Raw genomic sequence first — 20,358 nt, forward strand, 5'->3', positions numbered from 1 at the left:
CATAATAAATCTATAGCTGTGTGGGGGCCCTTTTTAGTTTGGGGGCCCCAGGCCCATGTTGCCTGCCATTAACCAACGCTAAAAATCTGACCCTAGTGTTTTTTTGCCCTGTACCAGAGTGTATTTCAGGGACGGTTCTGACCGGGACCAGCGGCGTGTCATGGCAGGTGTACTGCTGAGGACCCGAGGAAGTGCAGTTCTGAGTGTAAAGTTGTTTGCATTAGAGGATCTCCAAGCATTCTGCCCCTACTGAACAGGCATGTTTTCATCGGGCCCTGCTCTAACATGCTGTGACTCCAATCTAGTCCTGAAGTCTATCATTTTCTATCAGGAAAAAAGTCTCTTGATATTTGGAGCAGAGACATTTTAGTGCTTATTGAGAGCCTTTTTTAAAAAGTTCCTGACAGCACTGAGAAAAACATCTCAGTTTACGATATAATTCAACATAACACGTCTCTATCATAATTTCAACATTATAAATATATGGTAAAGATATCATTTGAAATGAATGTAAAGTATACAACTAAGAGGTTTGTATAAAAAATGAAGCAAAAATGGTTTCGGCTTTGACCTAATAGATGGTCACCCTGGCTTCATACCAAGACCCTTTTTGTTCAAAAGGAATCACAAAAACACAAATAATGAAATAATTTGTAAGAAACTGCAGTCAAAGTTTTGGCTTTGTCCTTATCTTGGGTTCTTCTGGGTAGACATTATTTTGCTGTATTACTCACACCATTTATTTTGGCATTTCATTACATGTTGCTGTGTGAATGTAATTGTAAATGTTTATAATAAATATGTGATGACCTTATATGTGATGACCTGATAGTGAATAGATGTAGAGGCGCTATGCAAAATGTCAACACAATATTTCACTTACTTGATTCTACATGTGCAATGTGTCCCATAAAGAGGAAAAAAACAAACAAAAAAATTTGGTCACAACAAAAAGAAACAATTATCTATAACTAAGCTCTAAAAGGGTTTCCCCACAGAGAGGCGCCATCATAAGACTCCAGGAGCCATCTTCACCATTAGGGCCATAATGACGTGAAAAAATAGATCCAAGTGAGATGGTGAACGCAGCGAACTGCCAGCTGCTTTTCTCGTGCGATTCCAGCCGGTTGACCCGTGATGAACGACAGACAGACAGACAGACAGACAGGACCGACACCATGCTGTGAGCTTTCAAGCCGCCAAGTCACACCAGCCCAGTAGATGAAATGCTGCTGCCGGTAAAAAGCGGATTTCCCCCTCTTCTTAACTTAACTCAGTCACACTCACACCACAGGCAGTTTAACACGTAGCGTTTGAATAAATAAAAAAAACCACTTTTAAGAAAGTAAAAGACTTACCTTACAAGTGAGTTCGGTTCTGGTTCTGCTTCTACAATGTCGCCGCTCGTTTTCTATCTGATCATGATTTTGAAAGTCATGAAATAAGGCTTGGAGAGGATGTAGAGTGTTGACAAAAAAAAAAACAGTCCAGCCGCAAAATGGTCAGTTCCTCTATCTGTGTGTACAAGGAAGTAAAAGTTAACTTGCATTACATACATAGCCTACAAGTTGTAAAAAAAAAAAAAAAAAAAAAAAAAAAAAAAAAAAAAAAAAGTTCCGGAAGCCAGGACGGTATCTATGCAAACTACAGACAGAGGGCATTTCAGCTGCCACTGTGACTTATTATAAATGTGTATGGGGCTTTATGTGTTATTTAGTGGATATGGTCGCGCTCTCTGATACTAAGTGCATCTTAAAGACGCAGAGAAAGCTGCGCCATCTTAAACGCGCTCCATCGACATGTATGTTTGACAGGTGTTTGTCAAACTGCGGTAGGACCCCTTCTTGTCTGTTAAGGTGTTCCAGGAGGGCCCGTGGACTACTATGACTTATTGCATCAACTTCAAACAATCCAAGCTCTAAATTAAACAACTTGTGTTTTACTCTTATCTGTTATCATCACTTGAAAAGTACTCGGAACCTCAACCTCAACTTGAACCTTCAAAACCTTAATCAAGTTAAAGTGTAAAAGTTAGGTCAGCATTCTGTGCTTAAAGTATCATGAGTAAAAGTATGTTTTATCATGGATGGATTATGAACGGGACCTACGGAGCACAGAGAAAGGCAGAGAAAGAAAAGTATCCCCAGTTTCCTCTGATACAAGCTTCTGGCTTATGAACTACTGGATCATTTGCAAGGCAAAACAAGATGGGTATAACTGATCTAGAATCAGATGACAAAACCACTCTTGTAAAAAGGTTGAGAAAAGTTTTGAAAAAGATCATATAAGGAAAGAAATCAAGTCCCCAGAACAGCAACATGGACATAAAGTGAAATACAGGAAATGGTTGAGAAAAGTGATGTAATAAAAATGTGACAACAAATAAATTGCAAAAAATATATACACAATGTCATGCATGACCCCTGTGCATTGGTCTTCCAATGTCTGTTTTACAGCTTACAATATATTTCTGCTGTGATATTGTTAGCCAATAACAATAAGCTAGTCATAGATATGGCATATGCCTCCTGCATTAAGCACTCTGATATAAACCTGTCCGTACAATACAGGCAGTTGTTATACAACAGCTTTCATCCAGTTGGGTATGGGATAAGTGCAATGAAGAGCATATCATGAAGTGATCCCAAGCTCCAAATATATTCACATTTCTGGGAATAAAATAATAAAATCATTTCCATACACAAATATAGAGACAAGCATAAACATTCTTTATGAGTCACGTTCACCCTGCCGTGAAGATTATGTAAGAGATTTGCATGTGCAGCTCGCCTCAGTAAATTTGCATGATAGCAGACCAGAGAGGAGAAGGGGGGGGTGAATACAGGGCTGCCTGTCTCTAAGAAGGTGTTTGAAATGGTACAATTAGTGGTGTCAAAGTGGAGATCTGCTCGTTTATCGTGATGCTAACACTTTACAGCAGGTCTGATAAAGTGAGACATGACCAAATTATGACACACTCACAGTTCACTGAGCTGAGAAACACAAGTGAAAGTAGTTCCACCCTACGGGCCCCCTCTCACTTTAATACAAGCAACACTGCAATAATGTATATGAGTGTGTGATGATATTATTTTGCCTTTTTTACTCATAATGATAACTCTTATGATGCGTTTACGTTCATTATGATGAATTTATTTCATTATGATGAATTTAAGTTTATTATGGTGCCTCTATGTGTCATTATGATGAGATTGAGATTGAGATTGTGATACGTTTAAGTCATTATAATGTATTTACGTCATTATGATGCGTTTGCTTTGTTAATGATGAGCGTTAATACATAGTGATGCATTTACGTTCATTATGGTGGGTTTATTTCACTATGATGTGTTTATGGTCAATATGACACGTTTTGGTACATTATGATGCGTTTACATTGATTCTGATGGGTTTATGTTTGTTATGATGCTTATACATTCATCATGATGCATTTAGTGTCATTATGACATTACGATTTATTAGGATGCCTTTACGCCATTATGATGCATTTTTTCATATTATTATTTTGCTTTCATTGTGATGGGTTTATGTCTATAACAATGCATTTCTGTTTATTATGACTCAATCACATTCATTACAATGTGTTTGGTACTTTATAAGTTTAAGTCAATATTATGCGTTTACATTGATAATGTGTTTAAGTCATTATGATGTGATTGCGTTCATCATAAAGCTTTTAGGTACATTATGATGCATTTAAGTCATTATGAAAAGTTTATGTTCATTCGTCTTGATCATTTTTGGGGAGTGTCTTAAAAGGTAGGCCTGAAGGGACGGGCTGTCGGTGTACTGACTTGGCCACTTTCTCCTTACATTTAGCCATCTCTGGAGCTAATGCTGCTAGCTTCTGTCAATAGAAAAGGAGTTGGCATTACTGGGCTGGGTTTTTACGTTCAATAATCTTTGTAATCTAGCGTACACTCGTTGGTTTCTCAACATTACTGACCAAAGCTTTAAAAGATTAAGACTTTGCTTGTTCATTTCTTTCTCTACCACACACCTGATGATTTGGATGCAGTTCCTTACTCTCAGTTCTACCTGATACAATAAGACAATAAAATGCACAGTTTCACATCTTGCACAATACAGGTCTATTCATAATGTTTCATTTTACAGAAATTTGTATTTAGAATGTTGAACCTTTTGCTTCATGTTATAGATTTGCTCCAGACACAAAAAACAACATATTCAAATACATAGTAAACCTCATAATAAAATATCTTGTCATTAGTCACATGTTCACATATACTTATAATGGCTCCTGTGAACCAGCTAGATAGAGACTGAATAACAGGCCAGTGTCGGATTTTGTCTCTTAAACCTAAAGGTTGTTTAATACTGCAGCAATAAATTAATCTGTCACATAGCAATTCACAATTTAACTTCTCTTAAAATGGGCTTAGGGAGATCTTTACCTTCTTTAAACCCAGATCTTCAGGATAATTCCATGTAATATTTTACTGTTAAATACAACTTTGAATGGTGTAATTTACAGGTATTTTGTGCTCACTTTCCTAAACTTAATATTTCAGTAAGTGGTTTGAATCGATTTTCCTGTGGTATCTCTTGAATATTCTTTAAAATAAAGTTTGCTTCTATCTATTTAACACCAGTGGAGTTTGGAGGAAATAAGAGTCAACACACCCATGACACATTGGTCTCTTTCACACTGACGACGGAAGCTGGCTTTTAGCACACTGGTAGCTTTTGTTACAACTTAGCAGTTGTGTGTGAAGAGGTTAATTGGACTTTACATAACAATTATAAGCTGACTTCAGACCTAGTTCAAATTTCAGGTTTATGTTGTGATGACCTCTGACATCTTCCATAGCCAACGCCACCTTTTACAGACGATCGGTGTAAACATGAGAGTGACTTTAGTGTTGTGTGTAATTACATACAGAAGCCCTGTGAGGCAAGTGAGAAGAAAAAATTCCGGGTATCCATTTTTTTAACTTAACTGTTTTCTCTCTTTGTTTATGTCTTTAGAACAGGTGAAAAAAAACATGTTGTCTGGGATTTTATTCTTTTTGCCGAAACAATTTTTTTTTTGCAGGATCTTTTTATAGTTTTTCCATCTGGCAAAAACAGGTTTCAGCAGGTTACTTTTTTTCTTTCTTTAAATATCAGGATCATTTTTGCTTGTTGTATTGCTCCTTTTGACCACAGGAGGCTGTGATGCACCACTATCCCATTTTCCTATTAACACTCAATGCATTTTGTGTTTTCTTCCAGGTGAGTTTTAATTTCTCAATGCATTGTAAACACAATTATATTGCCTCTTAGCAAGTTATGTTAATTAAAACTCACCTGAAAGAAAACATGAATGATTTAAGTGCCATTTAGATCATGGGGTAGTGGTGCATCTCAGCCTCTTGTGGCCAAAATGAGTAATACTACAACAAACACTTTTAATAGTACTTTAAATAATACGATAAAAATGATCCTGACAACAATGAAAGAAATCATATGCCCAAATTGTTATTGCGGAAAAAAAAGAAGTAAATTAGAAAACTTTTTAAAAGTTATAAACAGGGGGGAAATCAATTTAGATCAGTCTACCAGATATTTTCCCTCACTTGCCTCTCAGGGCTTCCGTAATCAAAAACAGCAGAATTGTGTGTGTAAAAGGGTCCAAGCAAAATGAAAGGCAGGGAAAGAGAAATCTCATATCACTATATCGTATACAGAAGACATGTTTTAGGCATAACTGCTATCCAGATATGTCAGATGATAAAATCCCAACCAGGTGGACTGGGAGCCTCACTAAATTAAGACTGTTTTTGGTTAATCTCTCCGTTGCCCCTCATTGCTCCTGGTCTTCCTCCGGCTCCCTGAGTCCCTGACTGTGTAGAGTCTTCCCTGTCATCTCCATCATGGCCTGGACCTCTGGATCCGCATCCAGGATGCTCTTTTTGCCCTTCCCCTCCTCACCCTGAAACACACGACAAACAGAAATAGCACAGGTAAATTTTTTCATATTCTCAAAGGAAACAGCTGGAATGTAAATGAGGTTCTCCATTTGTGGTGCAGACAATTACACGCCTGATGTGCATGTTCACCTCTGCTTGAATAAAAAAATAAATTGTGGCTAGTATTTTACTTTTTATCCGTGCCCCCCCACCACCCCCGCTCTTGTTTCCTGTCTGCCTCTGTTGTGGCTACTGTCCAAATAGGGAGAACTCGGACCTCCTCTGGTTCTGGGGGTTTTCCGACCGCCCACACCTCCACGGAGTCCAAGGTGAAGTCCTCCTCTCCAGAAAGCTGTGGGCTGCCGTAGGTGGTGCACTTGGGCCGTGCACGACTATGACCACGGCCAAAATCACTGTCCAGCCAAAGGCCAAAGTAGCCGTGCTGACCGCCCATACCCTGATGAAGAACGCAAAACATAAAAATGAAGCCAATTTTTTTTTTAGATTCATTGAAGTCTTTTTTGTTCTATCCTAAAATGGGAACAATATTTCTAGACTGCAACTCCCAATATTTTGTGTAATTTCATTTCAATTAAAATTCAGAAAAGAAAAGTATTTCAATGGAAGACTTAAATTGAAGCTCACGATGATGAAGAAAATAACATCAACAGTAATCAGCTTTTTGATTTATCTCCATTCTATTTCAACACTATCCGGCAATATCTTAAAAACATAATTTACTGGATAAATTAGGGATTTACATTTTAAGCTCCATGTGATAATTACAGGCTGTGACCCTCCATTTAACTAGTGCAGTCTCACCAGTCCGTTGGGCATGGTCTGCTGGTTCTGGTTGAGGTACATGAAGTGTTGGTTGTATCCTGTTGCTGTATAAACTCTCAGTCTGGGGAACACGGTGAACAGGAAGCATCTGGAGTCACCTGCACACACACACACACACACACACACACACACACACACACACACACACACACACACACACACACACACACACACACACACACACACACACACACACACACACACACATATATACACAAATTATTAAGATCTGAGAGAAAAGTCAAGTGACAGCCCACAGCATTCAAACAAGTAGTATTACTTCCTCAATGTGTCATTATTTCTTTAATATCATCCTGATCTGGGGTCTGGTCTTCACCAACACGATAGTACTGTTTCTAAACTTTAGAAGCTGAAATTTATTGTTATCTATCAGAGACATCACACCTCTTTTCTTAAATCACCAGCGCAAAATAAACAGTCTCAAAACCAGGGTCTTGACATCTAAAGCAGCATCCTGGGGCGCGTTAAAGACGAGCTGAGTTCCAGTGTACTGAGAATGTGCACACTGGAATACTGATGCACCTAAAATGTAACCGTCAATTATTTCCCAAAAATTATATCTACTGTAAAAAGGTCTATAGAGAGGCCAAGTGGCTTCCCCTTCTGGCTGACCACCATGAGACCTTATATTATATTATTAAAAAATGATATATGGTCGTCAACTGCGTAAGGCATTTTTTTTTCTATTTCGTTTCAATTGTGCCACCAATTACACATTGTAGTGGTATAAGTATAAAATTGTTAAAATACGTCATTAGAAAGACTTCACAAACAAAAGTCGCTAAAGTGACGTCTCTCTCTGAAGCCATGATGCCAATATGTTTCGAACCAGGATTTCGTCACACCAACATCGGGTCTTGCTCGTTCTTTCACTTCCCTACTGATAAAAACAGTCGCTCGATAAAACACATGAGGTAACATAATTTTACATCTGTGCATGGGACATAGCTAAGTTAGCTAGCTAGCTAACAAGGCAAGGTAAAGGCGATGTTGGTGGTGGTGCCGTACATTGTACAAGACAAGACACATAACTGATCTGCTTCATATAGAACTCAATGAAACTACGATAACCTGCGACTTACTTGACTGGCTAAATTCAATTTAAACATTTTCTTTGTAATAAATACATAAAAGTTGAAAGGTTGCTAATATTCTATGCAAACTTGCAAGCTCAAGCTATCCCTTGTTAGCTGTTGCATAACCATGGTTTATGTTGAGAAATGCTAATCCTAGTGTTTGTTATACGTTATAAATAATGAAAACAACTTGAGATACATAGTTATATTTAGTATCTAACATAGTATTTCAACTGCAAAACTTTGTAGCGTTGGTTCACTTGCTAACAAAAGAGAGCAAGTCATGTAGGCTCATGTTCTCTATAAAGATGTTAAAGGCAGCTGATGAACTACAGAATCTGTGTATCAAATACAAAATAACATCGTAGTCTCTTCTCTTACCCTGGAACTGAGGTTTGATCTCCCAGGCGTGGGAGGCGAAGCCCCCAAAAACGTGGCCCTTTGTGTCTTTGATGAGCAGCAGTGTTGGCCCACACTTTGTTAGGCCGGACACCATCCGGGTGAAGCTCTCCCCGTGTAGCCGCGTGGAAAACACAAGCCTCCAGGGTGCGCTGTAGCTGTCCGGCAACTGGAGAGGTCAACATAGAGTTGTGTTGGTATCATTCTATAACACAGTCATATGAATGTTTTCATGTGATCATTTACAGGTTATAAATCCAGATAATACTGAAGCCTCTATCAAGCCAATAAGTTCCTGATAATTTTGACTATTCTGAAGGAACTTAAAGGTTCCTTCAGGCCGTTGTCGTTTGCGTTTGCAAAGTGATCTAAAGACCTGGAGACTGACAAGGGCTGCTGGTGGTCGCAGGTCAAACACACTCTGCAGCCTGCAGTTCAGAATGCTTGCGTGTTTTATCTAAAAAACATGTAGGAAAATCAGAAAATAACTTTTTCCCCTCTCATTCACAGCTCAGCCACGCTGTTTTTCTCAGACTTGAGTTGAAAGGCAGGCAGCAAAGCCTTACTTAACTTTTAAAGTTATCAAACCAAGAGAACTGTTCTCTAAAATGGTCCTAAATTGATACTAGAGTACTTTTCCTTTTTTAAGGATGGGTCGGTACGAGAGTTGAAGCAGCGGCGCTGTGTGTGTTTGACCAATCAGTGATGGTCATCCCTGCAAACTCAACTCAAAAAGTTCTTGTACTTTAAGAAAGTACTACCCCTTACCAGGGTGTTTAGGGGGGTAAAGTGTCCCCAGAAATAAATGTATGCCCTTGTCACTGCATTCGAAAAGCAATAAAATCATCAAAAGGGTCCTAGTTCTTGGGGAAAGTTCCTGCCGAAAAAGTGGGGCTTATGACCGACACAAGCAAATGAGACAATCAGCGAGAACACTGGCTATTTCTATATAGTTATTCATTATGCTTGATGCCGCAACACCAGATTTACTGCACGCAGACCGGAAGAGCCTATAGCTGCATTCCAAATACTTTTAGCACATTGTGGGATCCCGTTCCCCCGTGGGTCAGAATCCCGGAATAAATCGCTTAGTCACGTACAGGTGAAGCCTCACTCGGCATTTAATGTTTCACAAAAACAGAATAACTGGTGCACACGACTTTAGGGTCTCCGTGAGCCTCTAAATGGCGCGCTGGGTCGGCTGTCCTCTCCAGGTCGCTGTCGCTCCTCTTCTGCCCGGATTGCCGCATGCCGGCTCCTTATATCGTGGCTTCCGGGTCCCGTCCTCTCCACCGCCAGCTGTTCGCACTCTCGTCCATTAGCGAGCCCTAGGGGAGGCTCTTTGTCGCCGGCTAGTGGATGGCGGTGGTATATGCCATCCAACACGAACCCTCGGGCCCGTCCGGGCCGAGGTTTAAGGGGCGGGATGCCACACTCCCCCACCGTTTGCTCAGGCCTCCGGTAGTCGGGGAATCCACCCAGGCAAGCGTCCCGTCGTGACAGGGCGTCGGCGTTGGCGTGCTCTCGGCCCGGTCGGTGGTCCACCTTGAATCTAAAGTCCTGTAGGGCCAGGAACCATCGTGTCACTCGGGCGTTCGTGTTTTTGGCGCCTGCCATCCACTTTAGTGGCGCGTGGTCGGTGACCAGAGTGAACTCCCGCCCTAGGAGGTAGTACCTCAGCTTGTCGAGGCTCCACTTGATGGCCAGGGCCTCTTTTTCTACCGTCGAGTAGTTTCGTTCGTTCGGCAGTAGTTTCCGGCTGATGTACATGATTGGGTGCTCCTCTCCTGCCCGGACCTGGGACAGGACTCCCCCAGCCCGACCTCCGAGGCGTCCGTGTGCACTAACAGAGGGGAAGCAAAGTCAGGGGTTATGAGTAGCGGCTCCGCGCATAAAGCTTCGCGGAGCGTCCCAAAGGCCTGGTCAGCAGCCTCGGACCAGGTGATCCGATCCGGCAGGGCCTTCCGGGTCAGGTCGTTCAGGGGGCTGGTCAGCGTGGCGAACCCGGGTATAAATCGCTGGTAGTATCCAACCAGCCCTAGAAACGACTTCACCTGTTTCTTGGTGCGGGGTTCGGGCCAGTCCCTGATGGCGGCCACCTTACTCTCTTGGGGTCGGATGATCCCCCGCCCCACCTGGTACCCCAGGTACGCCGTCTCCTCCTGTCCGAGCCTGCACTTGGCCGGGTTGGCCGTGAGGCCCGCCTTCCGCAGCTCCCCTAGCACCGCCCTCAGCTGGCGGAGGTGGACATCCCAGCTGTGGCTATATATGATGATGTCATCTATGTAGGCCGCCGCGTAGTCCTGGTGGGGCCTCAGGATCTGGTCCATCATGCGTTGGAAGGTGGCCGGCGCTCCATGTACTCCAAAGGGGAGGACGGTGTACTGGTAGAGCCCCCCCTGGAGTTGAGAACGCCGTTTTCTCCCGGGCCGCCCTGGTCAACGGTACCTGCCAATATCCCTTGGTTAGGTCCAAGGTCGAAAGATACCGGGCTGGACCCAGGCGTTCGATCAACTCGTCCACCCGGGGCATGGGGTAGGCGTCGAACTCGGACGCCTCATTCAGCCTCCGGAAGTCGTTACAGAACCGGTAAGATCCATCCGGCTTTGGTACGAGGACCACCGGGCTGGACCAGGCACTGCGCGACTCTTCGATGACACCGAGCTGTAGCATCCGGCGGACTTCGGCCTGGATGGCCTCTCTCCGGGCCTCCGGGATCCTGTAGGGTGGAACTCTCACCTTCACTCCCGGCGCCGTCCGGATGTCATGATGGGCGACTGTGGTCCTCCCCGGAAGTTCGGAAAGCACGTCCCGGTGCTGCATGACAAGGTCATCCAAGTCTCGCTTTTGGGCTGGGCTGAGGTCCTCGCCCACCGGAACCTCCGGGATCTCTTGTCGGGCCGCCAGCGCCAGGGGGGCAGGGTCAGGGGGTTCCCTTCCCCCTCGCCACTGTTTCAATATGTTAATGTGATAGACCTGGGTGGGCTTCCGCCTCCCCGGTTGTCTAACCCGGTAGTTCACTTCTCCCACCCGTTCAACCACCTCATAAGGTCCCTGCCACTTGGCCAGGAATTTGCACTCAGCCGTGGGGACCAGGACCAGGACCAGCTCCCCAGGATGGAGGGTTCGCAGCTGGGCTCCCCGGTTGTAGACCCTCGCTTGGACCTGCTGGGCTTGCCGGAGGTGTTCTCGGACGATGGGCCACACTCGGGCCATGCGGTCCCTCACCTGCTCTACGTGGTCCAGGGTGGTGCGGTGGGGTGACGGCTGGCTCTCCCATGCTTCCTTGGCGATGTCCAAGATGCCGCGGGGCCTCCGTCCGTACAGCAGCTCGAACGGTGAGAATCCGGTGGATGCCTGGGGCACCTCCCGGACTGCGAAAAGCACATGGGGTAATAGCTGGTCCCAGTTCTTACCATCTATAGCCATGGCCTTCTTCAGCATCTGTTTTAATGTCCGGTTAAAGCGTTCCACCAAGCCATCGGTCTGGGGGTGGTAGACGGAGGTCCGGAGCTGCTTCACCTGCAGGAAACGGAGTAATTCCTTCATTACCCGGGACATGAAGCATGAGCCTTGATCGGTTAACACCTCCTTGGCTATCCCCACCCGGCTAAAGAGGAGCATCAGCTCCCGGGCGACCGCCTTCGCGGTGGCTGCGCGCAGGGGTAGGGCCTCGGGGTACCGGGTGGCGTAGTCCACCAGGACCAGGATATATCGATGACCCCGGCTGGTCTTGGGGAGGGGCCCCACAATGTCCATAGCTATCCGCTCGAAAGGAGTCTCTATTATTGGCATGGGAATAAGGGGGCTTCTGACTGTGGCCCTAGGCGCTACCCTCTGACACTCGGGGCACCCCAGACAATGGCGCTCCACGTCCCTTTTTACCCCCGGCCAATAAAACCGCGCGAGGACCCGCTCTCGGGTCTTGTCCATGCCCAAATGGGCTCCTAGGAGGTGGGTGTGGGCCATAAACAGCACCTTGCTCACGTACGCCCGGGGAACCACCAATTGTTCCCTTACTCCCTCCTCTCCTTCCACTACTCTATATAACAGCCCCCTCCTCGTGCTAAAATGTGGGTGCAACGTGTGACTTACCGAGTCCCGGGCCTGACCGTCGTGGGCCACCACATGGCTCCAAGCGTGTTTCAGGGCCTCGTCTTGGAGCTGGGCGCTGGCGAACTGTCCTGGTCGGGCCGAGCCTACCTCCTTCTCCGGAAGGAAATCGGAAAACTCGGTGAGGGGGGAGCTCTCCGGGTCCTCCGGGGGGTTGGGTTGCTCGGACGCTGTGAGGGTGTCCGGGGTGCCGGGTTGGGGTCCCGGTGATCCGGGTTGGGAGGGTCCGTCCCCCTCGGACTCCTGGTCCTCTGCCGTCGATTCCCTGAGGGACGACGGGCGCCGTGTGACCCCGTACGCCTGCCGAGCTCTCCTCGCCCCCGGCGGGGAGGTTCTCTCTTGTTCCGGAGTTCTCGCATTGGGTCCCACAGCCGGTTAAATATTGGGCAGTCCCTCCCAATTAAGAGCGGAACCGGGAGGTGGGGTACAATCCCCGCCCGTGCTGTAAACACACCATGTGGTGTACGTACGACCACATGGCATGTTTTATAGGTCCGTATATCCCCATGCACGCAGGCCACGTCCATGGGATCCCCCTCCCTCCCTCCCGCCAAGTCGGGGCGGAGGAGGGTGACCACGCTGCCGGTGTCCAATATGGCCTGCGTGTCTAGGTTCATCACCCTTGCCGGTATGGTCGGGCTCTGGGGCGCCGTCTGTGTCCAGCAGGTGGCCAGCATGCAGGGCCGGTCCCCCCCAGTCCGCGTAGGCCGACGGCATTGGCATGTCCTGCTTTCCAGGGCAGTAGCGCGCTATATGGCCGGGCTGATCACACTCGTAACAGCGTCTCCGTTCGCGACTCTCCGGGGTTACGAGCGGTGGGACCGGTGCAGCTGCGGGAGCCCCGGTCGTGGGTCCCCGTCGGTCTCGGCGGGTCTCGGCGGGTCGTGGGGTGGTATAGGTCCGGTTGCTCAGCCGCTGGGCCACCTGCCAATTCTCCAGCTGCCTGACCAGGTCATCTATGGTGACGGGGTGGTGGTGGGCCAGTACCCTGCAGGCATCCGGCGGTAGCTGGCGTATGGAGTGGTCTATAATTACCCTATCTATAGGGCTGGGTCCTTCTCCGGAGGTTAGCCATCTCTTCACCAACCGACCGAGTTGTGCAATCTGCGTCCGCACCGCGCCCGGGCGTCGAAACGCCAGTCGTGGATACGTTGCGCGCGGGCCGCGAGGTTATGTCCGTAGTACGCCAGGATTGCCTGTTTGAGGGCGGGGTACCGCCTGGCGGCCTCCGCTGACAGATCTTGGCTCGCCTGCTGGGCAGGACCGGTGAGAAAGGGAGCCACGATGTGGGCCCACTGCTCCACTGGCCAGTTCTCCCTCTGGGCGGTCCGCTCAAAGGTCTCGAGATACGCCTCCACGTCATCGTCGGGCCCGAGCTTGGTGAGTCGGCTGGTCGGGGCGGCGGTCGGGCGTCCCGGACTGCGTGTTGCGTGAGCCGTAACACAGCTTCGCGGAGCAGGGCGAGGTTCTCCGCCGTCTCCCGCTGTGTAGCCGCAGCCGCCGCCGCGGCTCCATCCGGGTTCTGCATTCCGGTTGGGTAGTTCGTCTTACCGGGGGTTCGTAGTGGGTTCTTCTCGTGCCCGCGTTCTCCACCATATGTGGGATCCCGTTCCCCCGTGGGTCAGAATCCCGGAATAAATCGCTTAGTCACGTACAGGTGAAGCCTCACTCGGCATTTAATGTTTCACAAAAACAGAATAACTGGTGCACACGACTTTAGGGTCTCCGTGAGCCTCTAAATGGCGCGCTGGGTCGGCTGTCCTCTCCAGGTCGCTGTCGCTCCTCTTCTGCCCGGATTGCCGCATGCCGGCTCCTTATATCGTGGCTTCCGGGTCCCGTCCTCTCCACCGCCAGCTGTTCGCACTCTCGTCCATTAGCGAGCCCTAGGGGAGGCTCTTTGTCGCCGGCTAGTGGATGGCGGTGGTATATGCCATCCAACACGAACCCTCGGGCCCGTCCGGGCCGAGGTTTAAGGGGCGGGATGCCACAACATACTGCAGCTTCCCTTAGAAAGTAGGTATTGTTGCATGCAGGATGCATTACATTGGCACATACTATTCCCTCATTACATGGCACCTTGACCTTGCTCTTTTGCAGAATAGCAATAAAAGCATACTGGCTTGCATACTATAAGAATTGACCAGATATAGTAGAACATCCTGGTATTTTGTAGAAAGCTGCATTTGAAATACTATGTATTATGCGATATTAAATCTGTTTCTGGCATAATACATACTATGGTAGTATGGGTACATTTTCATTAGTTAGCTTGTTAAAAGGAAGCAGGTGCAGATTTTTTCTGGAATTTTAGGACAGCATCTTCACACCCTGCACCACTGAAATTGCCTACTGAAAGAAACAGTTGTACTGATCTTAGTAAGAATGACTCAAACTTTGCCTGTTGCCTGTGTGCAAAAGGCAACAAGGCAAAGCTGTTCCATTTATAAAATAAAAAAAACAATGCTGGAAAGTTAGCATTGGATTTTTCTTTGAGTTTAAAAAAGAAACCAATTCTAAATCTAACTTATGGACAGGAGTAAACCACAATGGCTGATTTGTTTGCCAGGAAGTTGCAAAGTACTATCTGCAGTGAGTCAAAACTATATATCTACCATCTGATAATAATGGTGTGAGAGGTCAGATAAAAATGCTAAATCGTGAAATATTTTTATTATGACGTGATGTGCAAAGCAAAAGCTTTGTGGGCATGTCGGGTGAATTGTCTGAAGCGATAACAAAACTATTTGACAATAAGGTGGAACTGATAACATTACATATGTTGGGGAAAACCGGTTTCTCCTCTGGCCCCTGGATTTACTGGGTTTCTAATTTGGGCAACTCTACCTGACTCAGTGCTGTTAGTTCCTGTTATAGAAATAGAACAGGTCACATTTATTAGTAGTGATAACTTTATGACTATAGCCTGACCTCTGTCCAACCCAAGGCGAATTCTGATATACATAATCACACGTTGTCAGGATGTCAAAGAGGCAACACAAGAGGAGCAGAGGAGCAGTTCACGGTGATTTAATTAACAAAAAGTCCAACCAAAAACTTACATGAGGAGAAACAGAACCAGGAACATCCAAGGAAACATAGACAAGGCGGGAACATAGACGAGGCATGGGTAGACAATTACAAAAGCGGGAAAACATACAAGGGCAGGAAGTGAAAAACACAAGAGACAAGAAAAACCAAGATCGAGACACACGTGATATTAAATTTGTCTGATCTTTGCACCAACCATATTCAACAACCTGGAATAATTTCAAAACTTTGCTAACGTTAGCATTTGTGGCAACGGGCATCGTTATCATAGTTCAAAAGAGAAAACTGTTGGAGTGATCATTATCATGAGAATGCTACAAAACAGCAAAGCTGATTCTAAACAAAACACATTTGTCATCCGTCGCCATGACAGCAGGTGTCTTTTGAGCAGATGTAATGAGTGGATTAGCCATGCTGTTTGACTGTTTCATTTTTTTGCTCAAACCAAAGAAAGAGAAATTTAGGTGAAAATCGACCAATTTGATGCCGAATAAGTTTGTATTCTGACCTGTGGTGCAAGAAACATGAGTGTTGGAAGGTCCAGCAGCAGACACCTCAGATCTTTCCAGGCCGTCTCCCTGCATGGGGGCAGCAGGGTGGGGGCCGGCCGGCCGCTCAGGGACACATTTAGGCCCTCAGCTACCAGCATCTCCAGGTACAACGATACCTGGGAGACCCTGAAGATCCAGTCCTCCAGAGAGGAAACATCATAACCTCCCTGATCTGAGGAGAGGAGAGGAGAGGAGAGGAGATGACAGGTGATAACAAGAGAGAAGAGGAGAGAAGACAGGAGATGAGAGACGACACGAAAGGAGAAGAGAGTAGAGGAAAGTAGAGCAGAGAGAGGAAAGCAGACATTAGCATATGAGGTGAGAAACGGGGATGAGAGGAGTCACAATTCCTCAACATGCATAAAACCACCTGTTTACCTGAGGGTTTGAGTTCAGAACACATCTGCTCTGCCAGGAGTTTGACACCCAGGGAGCTGTCACCCATTCTCTCTGGCTGCCAGGCCTGCAGGCGCCCTCTGTGGACCAGAATCTGAACTACAGAAGAAATCAGGTCCTGGAGGAACTTAAGAAGAAAGGGGCGCGTGTGCGTGAGTGAGGAGTGAGGGTTTTGACGAAAGAAAAAGTAGAGAAGAAAATACTACAGAAATGAACACATTATTTCCTATGTAGTTGTCCCTATGTACCCTCTGCTCACCTCTGCTAGCTGCTCACACGTGACAACCCTCACTGCCCCCTCTCCGCTCTGGGACATGGCCATAACGAGTGGAGCCCGCTCTTCTGCGGTGCCTCGCAGGGTGTCCGCTAGGAAGATGACCAATTGCTCTCGACTGACTCCGGAGGCTGCAAAGGTGCTGGTTTTCCCAGAAGCTTCCTGTCCGGGGTCGATACTGCAGATGCACTGGTAGACTCTCCTCACCATGGAGTCCGGTGCCAGGCTGCCCATTGAGGACTTGGGACAGACAAAAAGAGGTGTAGTACACTGGCAGAAACTACTTCTTCCTGACAGATATACTGATAGTAAAGACTGTTTATTGCTTTAACAGTCTCACCTGCAGCATCTCAAGCGTTAGAGTCTTCCCCACCGGTGTTCTCCCGGGGGGTCCTGAAGGGCCCACAGCGCCGCCCAGGAGCCTGTCGAAGACACCCTCCACCACCGGCTGCTCCTCTGGGCGGAAGCGGGCCAGCCGCTTCTGCACTACCACACTCTCCGTGTTACCCATGGTGCCCTGCAAACCAATGCACAGTATGGCAGAACCCACACGCATTATGTTGACACACAGTAATGAGAAAAAAATAAAAATGAATCCACCCTAAAACAGTTATCTTGTAATATTGTGGCATGGATCCTTTTTGTATATATCTAAATAACATCTAGCTGGCTACGTGTAATTGAAATGACATTCTCAGGAGTTAAGTGATGATGTTGTGAATCAGTTTTTGGAGTTTGACACTGAAGGACTGACTTTGCAGACTCATAGAAGTCTGACTTATTCCAGTAATATCAGTTCCAATTGAATTTGGCAATGTGTTGTTATCAATCAGTTGTAAAATGTCACCATATCCCAGCAAAATCCTCATGACTGGAGGTCATGTCCTTACTGAGTTGATAAATTATTTAAGATTACTTAAGAGAAGGAGATTGACAGTATTTCACAATTTTTTTAATTAATTATTATTTTGGGTCACAACCCATCAGACTGCGAATCAATTTCATAGTCATTATTTTCAGATAAAGCAACAAAACTGTATCGTCGAACTTTATTTTACCCCTCCGAATATTTTTCTAGTAGATCAACAACTTTCAGTGTCGTCTTTCACGACCAAAAGCTAACAGTTACGAGGATAAGTATGCGTGGAACAAATAAAACACTGTGGAATGTTAAATATAGCGTTAATGTGCTAAATAATAACTGTGTTGCTGCTCACTACGTTTTGTTGAATGTATTATGTATAATTGCTCTAACGTACTTGTACATGAAACGTCATACGTTAAATATAAAAGCAGCTGGCTCTTTAATAGTACAGCTAGCCAGCAGTTGTCTCTGTGGTTAAATGACATAAATGATCATCTTGCATCTTGGATAACTAACGTTAACTTAGCTGACGCTAGCTGGCAAAGCACAGCATTAACGTTACTTCACATGTCTTCAAAACACAAGAGCCTTGACACTTTGGCTGTAATGGCAATATGAAAGACGTCATGTTCTCCAACTATGTAACTTCAAAATGAATGCTGAATGTGTCGCTAACCTGTTAAAGCACAGCAGCTAAGCTTTCCATCCTGCACAAAATGTTAACTTCCTGGTGCTGAGCTATTGGCTCCTGAACCACACATGCGCAGTGTATCTGAAGCTGCGATGTCGGAGGGTTACAGCAGAGGGCGCTAGACATTAAGGAATGGTGTCCGCTCGGCGTGACGGAACCTTTAGGTTACGGTCGAATGGATGTAGGCTGAAAATAGGAGGCATATGTTTATGGTATTATTAAAAATATTTTCAATCATTGTAGAATTGTGATTATCAGATTCTGACCCATGACTAGGACTACTACAGACGCCGCAGTGACACGAATCAATCATGTTCTATGACCCTCTCGGCAGTGCAGACCAGACTTTACTGCGCATGTGTGGAACCCCAAAACTATGAGGCTATGTGAAGCCATGACATCTCTTGATTGAAGTCTCCTAGGTTTTAGGACTCCTTAAGAGTATGATCAGTAACACAATAGTGCGTTTTATTTTTGGCTAGTTTTATGACGTCTAGACCCACATCCTCTGTGACAGTGACATGGTCATAGAAATGTTATGCATGAGTAGCCTACAAATATTATAACTGTAAAGTTAGAGGTGAGATACATTTCAACTTTATTCTCTGGTGTTACCAATATCGTACTAAAGTAAAGGCACTGATGCTTCAAAATATTTGAAATAACATTTATAGAATCATTTGTTCTATTGTAAAAGTAAAAAGGAAAGGTTTGTGTGAATACATTATTTTTATAAAGGCATGAATCAAACTGTAGGGAAGTGTGGTTTACACTCAATGTTTAATCATTAATATATTTTCCAGGAAATAAATAGTAAATCCAGATTATGAGTTTTGGTCTGATGACATCACTGATCTTCACTTACGCAATTTGATCTTTTAACCCATAGTATATTTCACATGCAGACACACACATTACATGTCCCAAAAAACACTTTTAAAGCCACACAAAAAACCTGTTAATTTACAGTAACATGAGAAGGAACTGTAATTTCAGTCCTGTCCCATCTTTCACCAGTAGAGTCTGCACAGGAGTAGCCGAGGAGACACAGAGCCCTTTGCAGAAACAGCAGGCAGTTGAAAAGCGCCTTTTAAGGGCATGCGATTTACTATGTGAGAGCACTGAGCTGGGTGTGTTGCATTGTAATGAGGTCTTGTAGGACGGTGGATGCACCCACGTCGGCACGGCTGAATGTGAAGGTGACGTGCAGCCATCTGCCCACACCAAGTAAACAGACTGGTGTAAACAGGATACCAATGGTGAATCAGTGTGTGTGCAGCATAAGATAAAACACAGAGCAAGAAAAATAACTTCTGAACCTGAAGTGTTCTGGAGTGCTTTTACTGTACAAACAAGTTGCAAAGTTGATAACTGGTCATGTTTGACCTTGTAGCTTGCTTTTACCCTATCCAAAGTAACAGCCCATTTATAGTGAGCATTATTTTTATCTGTGCTGCATCACCAGTGTGATAACCTTTTGGCCTCTTCCTACTGTGGGTATGATAACCATGTTGGTACTTATCTATGTAGCTGTTGGTTACTTGTTCTTTCAGAGTCTACAACACTTCAGCTCAACAAGCTGAGACATCTGAACATGATGCAAGATCTGCAATGTTCAGTATGTGTGTGTGTGTGTGTGTGTGTGTGTGTGTGTGTGTGTGTGTGTGTGTGTGTGTGTGTGTGTGTGTGTGTGTGTGTGTGTGTGTGTGTGTGTGTGTGTGTGTGTGTTTTGATAAATTGAAAATGAGATTTGTCATGTCATAAGAGCACAAAGTGAAAAATAAAAACGCTTTTTGGTGCATATTTTTTAAGGACAAATGATTTTAACTTAATTAGATTTTAACAAAATCAGTTGATGGAGACGCATTTAAATAAGACTCTTAAAGCTTGGGTAGGCAGTTTGTATTTGGCTTCAATGGGCAAAAATTCTATAATAAATATCAGCATTTTGCAATTCAAGTGGTACCCCATGGTAGGCAGTTCTAGACTGTCCTAAGCCCATCCCACCAGATGAGCATGGGCATATGCTTCAAGTTTGTATGCTTTTCTTATGAATCCATACAGGCCTTAAATGTTTTGTCCAAAAATAAAGGAATGATAATACCAATCTTGGCACTACTACAATTTGACATTAACTTATTTAGCGTT

General features: G+C 45.3%; 2 protein-coding genes across 5 annotated transcripts in view; both read right to left on the reverse strand.

Annotated features, from left to right (window-relative positions):
• Positions 1–1,510, reverse strand: part of plcg2 (phospholipase C, gamma 2) — a 30,592-nt gene extending 29,082 nt beyond the window's left edge. Inside the window, exon 1 of one of the 4 annotated variants that reach the window (XM_054619394.1) lies at positions 1,364–1,510. Coding sequence is in view for 2 of the 4 variants with exons in the window: in XM_054619395.1 (XP_054475370.1) it covers positions 884–911 (28 nt within the window). In the remaining 2 variants the exon portion in view is untranslated. Of the gene's footprint in view, positions 1–883; positions 1,145–1,358 lie in introns of those variants that run through there. The other 3 variants (XM_054619393.1, XM_054619395.1, XM_054619392.1) reach the window with 3 other exon arrangements.
• Positions 1,511–4,102: 2,592 nt separating this feature from the next.
• Positions 4,103–18,265, reverse strand: meak7 (MTOR associated protein, eak-7 homolog). The gene is made up of 9 exons (XM_054620028.1): positions 18,196–18,265; positions 16,995–17,171; positions 16,640–16,894; positions 16,363–16,507; positions 15,942–16,156; positions 8,255–8,441; positions 6,756–6,874; positions 6,211–6,390; positions 4,103–5,956 (listed from the first exon to the last, which is right to left on the reverse strand). Exons 2-9 carry the CDS (start codon positions 17,163–17,165, stop codon positions 5,828–5,830), a joined length of 1,401 nt encoding a protein of 466 aa, XP_054476003.1. The 5' UTR covers positions 17,166–17,171; positions 18,196–18,265; the 3' UTR covers positions 4,103–5,827.
• Between the last annotated feature and the right edge of the window lie 2,093 nt (positions 18,266–20,358).

Source organism: Anoplopoma fimbria, chromosome 19 (genome assembly GCF_027596085.1).
Source record: "Anoplopoma fimbria isolate UVic2021 breed Golden Eagle Sablefish chromosome 19, Afim_UVic_2022, whole genome shotgun sequence".
Classification (NCBI taxonomy): domain Eukaryota; kingdom Metazoa; phylum Chordata; class Actinopteri; order Perciformes; family Anoplopomatidae; genus Anoplopoma; species Anoplopoma fimbria.